This window comes from Cyclopterus lumpus, chromosome 6, assembly GCF_009769545.1.
Source record: "Cyclopterus lumpus isolate fCycLum1 chromosome 6, fCycLum1.pri, whole genome shotgun sequence".
Lineage (NCBI taxonomy): Eukaryota > Metazoa > Chordata > Actinopteri > Perciformes > Cyclopteridae > Cyclopterus > Cyclopterus lumpus.
Window position 1 is genome coordinate 20,387,067 of NC_046971.1, and position 9,051 is coordinate 20,396,117.

Here is a 9,051-nt window from a genome sequence, read left to right on the forward strand (position 1 = left end):
GACAGCAAAAGCACTTTCGCGAGATGATGTTCAATTTGTTTTCAGTTTTTCATCAGAACTGCTATGATATGTGTCTGACAGCTTAATAGTTTGGCAAATGGTATACATTTAATGTGGGTAGATATGCTTCCCGTACAAAGCAGATTTACAGAAACACGAATCTAATGATCCCGAAACTTAATTTACGAGAGCTTTTATTTTTTTCTTATACACTGTCGCCCCCTGCTGGCTGGCTCAGAAATGTAATAATAATAATACCCAGCAATTAATAATGACAGAATCAATAATATGTTGCGACCTCGTAAAAATGAGGTTGCATAGCTTTACTCCATAATCTCTGTTGTTTCCTAATTAGCTCATTAAGGCCCATTGAAGACAGAATAAACGATTGTAAAATATACCTTTAATTCTAAGAAATCCCCCTGGATCCAAGTTTGCCAAATCACTTCCTTTATTTAAAGAAAGGTTTTAAGGTTAGTCCTCACCTATTTTAATTAGTTAAAATGTTGTACGTATTAGTTTGTTTGTTTAATTTGATATCGTATATAATAACTCTCCAAGCAACAACTAAGCTACTGAAGTAAGGTAACACGTGGCTGTGCACTGTTTTCGTGATAAGTCACGGACTCTCACTGACCACTACACAATCCATTTAAATTTGAACATGCAAACTGAGAAAAAAGAGACATCTCCAAACCTTTGCCAGGACGTTTGCCAAAGTATTCATACATATATAGCCGAGTATAAATTCTGTGTTTTAAAAGTGACATTTGAATTCAGTCAAAATGATGTGCAAGTATATGCAGTTTAGTGCAAAGACTTCAAAGCGTTTTTCAATCGTTTTTATTGGATATGTCTGGAGTGTGTTATTGACCGTGTTTGTGTGTACGTGTAGTGTGTGTGTTTTAAGCGCGTGTGCGGGTATGCGCGCACGCTAACTCACGCGTGCGTGTTTTCTTCAAGTTTGAGTAAGTAAGGGAACGTGTAAAAGTATAGTTATCACACACAATCCGAATAACCCTTCTCTTTACAATGTTAATAGAAATACCGCATAATCCTTGAGGTCCGCCAACCTTTAACCACGCCGGTGGATTATGAAATATGCATTGACTTCACAGGTGTTGCTTAACACGCTGTTGTTTTGTAACACGCGTTTGAACCGACGCGAGAACTTGCAGACGCTCCCTGCGCCGAATGAACTGTCGCGTCACACCTCGCGTGGCCAACGGCTCTCTCCGCCGAATGCTCGCTGGTTGAATCAACGCACTCAGCCCTTCAGCTCAATTTAGCGAGATTATTTGGAGCGAACCGGGTCGGACGAGCTCATTGAACGCGTGTTATCCGACACACACTTCCCCGGCCTTCTGTTTGTCTGACTGCGGCGGCGGGGCGTGCTTTCCTGGGCTCGCTGGCTGGGTTTGCTCGGCGAGGCAGTGGGAAGTAACGTTGCGGCGGAGTGATGATGATGGAGCTCGAGTCGGCCAGTAACAGAGGCGAACTGGGAGCTGTGGGGGACTCTCTGCAGCCACAGACTCCCAGCAGGCACGAAAAGAGCCTGGGACTGCTCACCACCAAGTTTGTGACTTTACTACAGGAGGCGAAGGACGGAGTGCTGGATCTGAAAGCGGTGAGCGTGCAGCCGAGTCTTTGTTGTTAGCTAGCACATGTCATGTTGAGCTGTCGTTGGGTTACATGCACTTTCGCTAGCCTGTCTGTTAGCATAGCCTAGCCGTGTGACAGGCTAATTTGAATGGGTGATACTTCTTTGCTTATTTGCATTGCAGTTTTGTTTTTTGTATACGTCCCATCATGGTATTAGCCCTTTCCGCAAAGTTGGGCTCCAAACTGAACTTTGAGAACACGGGTCAACTTTCCAGCCTCTGCCCCCTGCAGATTCAAAGTTTAAAAAGTGGGTCAGCTTTTGTCGTTCCCTTCAAAGCTAACGCCACTGCATCTTAACACATGAGCACTCCTTTTATGATTAAGGCAACGTCTTTGTCAATTGTCGATATGCATTCACTCAATTAGTTTCCAATAATAAGAACAAAGCATATCGTTTTAGCGACAATACGCTTGTAAACTACCATTGACATAAACTAACGTTAGCTGTGTTCTCCACCACAGTCAAAGCCAGCGTAGATGGATATTACGCTACATATTCCAAGTATTGCTGAGCAGCCACAGTGTCAGAGCCCCTGAAGTGACTTGAATAGCTAGTAGGGTTTTGGTGTAAAGTCCTAAATAGGATAAAGATGATAAAAACAGATGGATTTTTGGGGCACTGCCACTAAAAAGAGTAAGCCTGGAACTCAAATACCGTAAAATGGAGTGTCAGCCCAGACTGAAAGAAACCTGTTCACAATACACTCAAATTGGAATATAAATAGAAACATAAAAAACACTGCCAGCCATGTTTTTTTTTTTTCTTCAACCAAAATCAGTGAACCATATGGCAACTTGACCAGCCAAGCATGGCTTTGTATTGTCTTTTCACGTAACCTTAAATGATTTGCCAGGCATCGTGTTTTTTTCCTTTTCACCTGTCCATTAAAATACATTTTTAAACATTTTTTATAATGAAACCAAATCACACTCTCTCCTCAGTAAAGTCTATCTCTGTATGTTGACGCTGCTGGAAAAAGTAACGCACAACATGTGAAATTCATTGTGTCTACCACAATCACATTGGCCTGGAAATCCTTACATTGCATGAGTGAAAAGGGAAATTATTTTGTGTGAACTGTTGAACTTGAAAGCTGTACGGTTCATTAGCTGTCATTCAGCAGGTCTGTGACCGCAGTGCCTTCACACAGCCTCAACTTATCAGCACCAGCCATATGGTTCTCTGAGTTTAAGCACCAAGAGGTTGTGCTGGGAAGGAAGTTGAAACGCTATTGTCATACCATATGATGGGTGGCGGGCATTGAACCTGTTGGCACAGATACAGAGGCCGCTTTGTCTGTGTTAGTTATGAACCAACTAAAGGAGCTGCCGCCAGTAATCTTGACTGTTTCTGCTTGCGTTTGTCCTGACATTCAGGCTGCAGACACCTTGGCAGTGCGGCAGAAACGACGAATCTATGATATCACCAATGTGTTGGAGGGAATTGGACTGATCGAGAAGAAGTCCAAGAACAGCATCCAATGGAAGTAAGCAAAGTTATTTCACTCCCTTAATTGTGAGGGGGGGGGGAAACTGATTAAATACCACATTTCTCTGCATTTTGCCTTCATCTTAAGTCAAAATGTTAATTTTCATTGTAATTTTTTAGATAGCATCACATTTTGTGTGTCATGAATACATCAGAGTTTTGTCATGACCAGACCTTCATCAGATGGAGGTCTTCATGTTTTGAACAAAAATGTATTGGTGTTGATAAAGCCTCAGTAACTGTACATCTCGGTGGTAATGCTGGTTGTGCAGGAGAGTGTGAAGCCACATCACACTTATTAGGATCTCGGTTTGCATGAAATGTTCTTATTTCAGTTATAAAACTGACCACAGACAATGTATGTTTAATTTGTCCCTTTCCTATACTAATCTGACACTCTTGCCACAGTGTAATCATGTTATAACAATGCCATGACAAAATAGCCATAAGAATAGAAAAATCACATGACTCCAACTTGCCTGACTTTATGGAAATGTATGATTTTGGACATGTACTGTTGTGGGACTTGTTGAACCACTTTATTAATTAATTAATTAACACAGCTTGAAATTAACAATGTGAATGCAGCTGTAGTCCTGATTTATTTTTTTGTCCATACTTTAATACAAAGCAGATTCATCAGTAGCTAAAAGAAAAGTGACTCTGGAGCTATGTCAATAACGCAGGGTGTTAATGAACAACTGCACCCTCATGAGCGTGTGCAGCTGTCTTTGCATGCTGACTGTACATGACCATGTACTGTATTTGTCTTTGTGTTTCAGGGGTGTAGGTCCAGGATGCAACACCAGAGAGATAGCCGATAAGCTAATTGATCTGAAGGCCGAGCTAGATGACCTGGCTCTCAGGGAAAACGAGCTGGACCAGCAGAGGGTCTGGGTCCAACAGAGCATCAAGAATGTCACAGACGACTCCAACAACAGCCCATATCCTTCACTGCACAGTGTGTTTGTGTATGTTATAGCTGGAAATAGTTTTTCAGAGATGCATCCCATGGTCAGTGCTGATTCAATGCAACTGTTTCATTAGCACAGGATTTAATTTGGTTGCATTCAAATTCACTAGAGAAGATTAGTTGGTCATGCCAATGAAATGCATGTTTGCATCAAGATGGTAGAACGCTTCTCCACAGCACCAGATGACATTAATGAGCTGTGTTCAGGAGTAGTACTCCTCATGGTTGATAAACTAACCTTCATGTGGAAAATTGTGGTCAGTATTTCAATGTGTGCATATGACACTCAGAATAACAGCAGACACAGTGCAACATATTCAATCCCCACACCATTTACTTTCATACTTCTAGGATCCACCGTTTTTTAAACTTGACTCATACTAGAGACTAAACGTCAGGATATCTCTGCCTCTCCTGCTTGACCATCTATTTATTTTATAACTATGGAAGTGCAATACTAAGTTTGTGGAATTCCCTACTAACACAAACTATCATGTCCTTGGTTAACCCATCCTCCTGAAAATGAAATGGCTTTTAAAGACTCAACAGCCAATCGTCATGTCTAAAGCCAGTGTGCACAGGTGCACTGTTAAGATCATTGTGGAATAGGACCCTTAACACATTCATACTATGGCATATATAAAACACGAAGACCTCTGTGGAGCTTTCAAAGGTAATTGTTTCAGATGCTTAATGGTTCTAGACATTTTTTCTGTGACATTGACGGTCTCAAACACGTTTATCATCACTTGCCTGTCCTTCCTCAGGTGACACTCTCCTGGCAATCCGTGCTCCCATTGGCACACAACTAGAGGTCCCCATACCTGAATCTGTAAGTCATGCGTGTCTTTTGCGCCTTTTCTAAGCTCCTTAGGTCTGTTTTTGTGTCATGTCTCAGACTGGATTTATGGGTTCTTATTCAGGTCCTCAACGGTCAGAGGAAATACCAGATCCGTCTCAAGAGTTCGTCTGGTCCCATCGAGGTTTTGCTGGTCAATAAGGACCCGTCCAGTGCCTCTCCTGTTGTCTTGCCTGTCCCTCCTCCAGATGACATCCTTCAAAACCTCCCAGCACCTTCACCTACCTCTCAGCCGCCGCCCACTGCTGTCACACAGGTCCACACAGATTTCAGCTTCCTCCATGCAATTAGCTCTCTTTATGTACTGATCAGTTTGCTGTAAGACTGGATGTTCAGATGTCTTTCTTTATTGAAACGGTAATGAGGATTAGAAAAATACATTATTTAAGCCAATTTTCTCACTGTTTTGTTTGAACTATTGTTCACCATGAAAAAATTACTGAAACGCAGTTTCTTCATCATAAGATTGTCCTTTCTTTTTCTTTACTTTATCTTTCCACCCACCAGGTCTCCAAAGCAGCTCCGGCAATGACTACAAAACCTGGTCCTGCCACAACAACCGCTGTAGCAGCCAACCCGACCGCCTCAGTGACAGGTACCAATGTGTTGCCCTGTGGCCTGGAATATGGCCATTTCTTTAATCTACAAGACTTGGACTTCCCTACGTTATCAACTATAACTACTATAATGCCAAGAATCAGCATTCCCTTATTCACACTCATTTTGTTTCAGAAGTGCAGAGCCCCACGCAGCTCACCCCAACAACAGACACACCTGCTGCAGTTACTCAGCAACTGCAGTCTTCTGCCTCGTTAGATGGATCTGCGGCCGCTTCTGCCTCTGCAGTATTTGAACCAATTAAGTCGGATCCGTCTGAATGTGAGTTTTTGCATGTTGTTGAACTTTGTACAACCTGCAGGTTTGAAATGGTTCACGGTATGATGCTAATATTTTACTTTTACATTGATAATCTCTTTGACATATTGGTAATAAACCTTTTTTCCATGCAGAACTAAAAGGACATTTTTATTATTTGTTTACACTTAAGGACATTTTTGACCTTTTTCATGAGCCAAAATACAGATGCTCGGACCCCTAAGGACAAAACAAATCTTAATCTTAAAACCAGTGGAATAACAAATTGACATTTAAAGGGTTAACATTCTGCAAATTAAAGGATATTTGGTAGTTATGATTAGGACTAATGTTGGGTAAAGAAATATAATCTGTAAAAGTGGAAAATAATAACTTATCACTTTTGACGCTGACATTTTGGACAACTTTTTTAAAGTGAAAACTCAAGGGTTTACGTACTGAAATATTTGCTGTGGTTTTCTTCTAGTGCTGGACTTTCCCAAAGAGCTCTCTGAAATGTTTGATCCAACAAAAGGTAAGCTCCTTCTGGGTCCTACATAAAGTACATATGTTTCCCCCTTGATTATGCTGTAGTGTGTAGCACTTTCTCAGTGTCCTGCAGACTGATGGTTCTTTTCTCCAACTCTGACAGAGATCATTAGTGGTGACCTTTTGGAGGACTTGATGTCCTCAGAAGGTACGTTTGGATTTGCAGACGAGGGGATATAGAAGCAAATGAATGGGACAATAAGAGTTGAAAAACTTGTGAATTGATTATGTATAACAAAATAGATTATTGTATCCATGTCAGCACTCATGGCCTCCTTTTTCTTAATCATGGATGTCTCATCCCTTTGTTTCCTCTCTAGTGTTCTCGCCTCTCCTCCGGCTGTCCCCACCACCCAGCGACCACGACTACATATATAACCTGGATGAGACAGAGGGCCTTTGTGACCTGTTCGACGTGCCCATTCTCAATCTCTGACCCCTGTGATTGATGTTGGAACGGGAAACGGTTCCTAAAACATGCTAATTAGTTTTCTCCCAAGTGTTCCCCCATCACTTACGGTGAGTGGCGATGCAGGACAGCCGATGTGGTCTGATGAGCGTGTAAGGACGCCTCGGCACTGAGCTCAGTCAGATAGTTGCTCAATGTACAGCCTCGTGAAGAAATACTGGCGAGAACAAAACATTTTATTTACTGCTTTTCCAAGGAATCAAATAATTATATTTTTAGATTACTCTGTATGATAAAACGTTATGTTTATGTATCAGCTTTTCTGCGTGTGTGCGTGCGTGCGTGTGTGCGTGTGCGTGTGCGTGTGTGTACTCAAATAGGCGTATTGCTGGCTGAGCTGGTGAACCAGGAAAAGGGTCAAAGTGGTCCATGGACAAGCGGTCATGCAGTAGTGTGAGCTTAATTCAGACTGGTGTGTGTGTGTGCGCGTGTGCGTAGGCATGCTTGAGTTTAGTAATGAACGCTCTCTTAACTTGAGTCAGATGTCTCCAGGGGGGGTACACAAATTGAGAAACCCTGTTCCCATCAGGTAAAGTGTCATGGCAGACTAACAGAGCACAGCTTTTGTCACCTGGCAGCTGGTCCTGTATGGCTGGAATGAGTCCAAACACAGCTGGTTGAATATGCACTGTCCTCATGTACATAGAGAATATATATTTTGTATTACCAGCACACAAGGTTATTGTGTAAGCATGAACTACATTTGTAGCAAAGCCAGATCAATAGTTGGCAAATATACAAAGGTTCCAGACTCAAATAATCGTACTGTATGTATGATTAGTGCTTTGTTTTGAATCATGAGCATTTATCTCAATCAAACCCTTCAGTGTTGAAAGTGTTTTTGGAACCAGTTGGAGAAAGAGGATCCTAATGTTGAGTTACAAAAGCCAATAAACTCTGACGACCAACACAAATGCATTTTAGAATTCTACCTTTTTAGGTCAACATGATACTCATTAAATAAAATAAAGGGTCGGTGGCACGTCTACACTGAGAGGTTTGATTAAGAAAACATAACATGCTTTCAGTTTCACTTTGTCTCTGGACTTTTGAACCTTGCATATTTTTATTGGCTCTGATTATTATATAACTTAACTGGAGCACATCAGAGGAATGGCTCCTCCCCCTCTCCAAAATGACTTCTGTGGCTTTTGTCTTTTTATTATGTATGTATATGATTACCATTGTACTCGGTTCATGTTTATGGAAAGGGTCTTAATGTATTTTTACTGAGTGAATATAGTCACGATGTCATGGACAACGCTCCTGTTATTGCTTGCGTTTGTATATTTGGTAAAGATCCCTATTCAGTACTTTCTTTTCAAGTTCTCTGTTTGGTAAATGAAATACTGCCTGTCACTCTGACTCTAAATTCAAGTTTTCAATTCCAATCATGCTCCCTTTACAGGGGACAGGTGAGTAGCAGTTCAGAATGAGTTGTTACTCGTCAAACTGTTAAAGTGAAATATGAAAATTATTCATATTTCTACTACGCTTCTTCATTTTGTGCGATAATGTCCTGTTTTGCCCTGGATTAAGCATATGTATGTATTGTTTATATCTGTCTCTACCGCTTGTATAGGATAGCATTTATTTTTTATACCTGATAGATATATTACTACTGCTACGTATTTGGGGCTACACTTAATGGTGTTTGGAATTCATCCACAAAAACCTTCTGCTATGTCAAAGCACCCGGTCTCATTGTTGCACTTTACATCACTGTGGACTGATTGGTTGTTACTCATCATCCCCCAATCGGTAACGAGTCATTGTGTTTGGACAGTGATGAGTTTCTTCAATGGAGTAGCCAGGCAGTACTGGTTTGAATGAATCCTGTCTGCGTGTGATGGCATGAGAAACTCAATCCTACAGACTGTTTTTTACAGATTCACTATTGCTATGCTAAACCTGCATCACATGAAACAAAATAAAAACGTTGGTATTCTTAATGTATTGTCTGATTTCCAATTTAAGCAATGTGCCACATTGTTGGGGTGTGTCGTCATAGTATGTATGCATGTATATAATATATATATATGTATGTGTGTGTGTATATATATATATGTGTGTGTGTATATATATATATATATATACATGTATATGTGTGTATATATATGTATATGTATACATGTATGTATATATATTTATGTGTGTGTATATATATAAATATATACATATGTGTATATATATAC

The 9,051-nt window shown here is 40.8% G+C and overlaps 1 protein-coding gene across 3 annotated transcripts; it reads left to right on the forward strand.

The window, feature by feature from the left end:
• Nucleotides 1-1,191: 1,191 nt before the first annotated feature.
• On the forward strand, nucleotides 1,192-8,808 carry e2f4 (E2F transcription factor 4). Of its 3 annotated transcripts, none has more exons than XM_034535535.1 (11): nucleotides 1,192-1,627; nucleotides 3,040-3,149; nucleotides 3,934-4,095; nucleotides 4,754-4,797; nucleotides 4,892-4,956; nucleotides 5,048-5,239; nucleotides 5,491-5,578; nucleotides 5,716-5,862; nucleotides 6,326-6,373; nucleotides 6,491-6,535; nucleotides 6,708-8,808. In XM_034535535.1, the coding sequence occupies exons 1-11, from the start codon at nucleotides 1,460-1,462 to the stop codon at nucleotides 6,821-6,823; spliced, it is 1,185 nt and encodes a 394-aa protein (XP_034391426.1). In that variant the 5' UTR covers nucleotides 1,192-1,459; the 3' UTR covers nucleotides 6,824-8,808. The 3 variants fall into 3 exon arrangements, with proteins under 3 accessions (XP_034391426.1, XP_034391427.1, XP_034391428.1); XM_034535536.1 differs by having other exon boundaries at nucleotides 5,719-5,862; XM_034535537.1 differs by lacking the exon at nucleotides 6,491-6,535.
• Nucleotides 8,809-9,051: the final 243 nt, after the last annotated feature.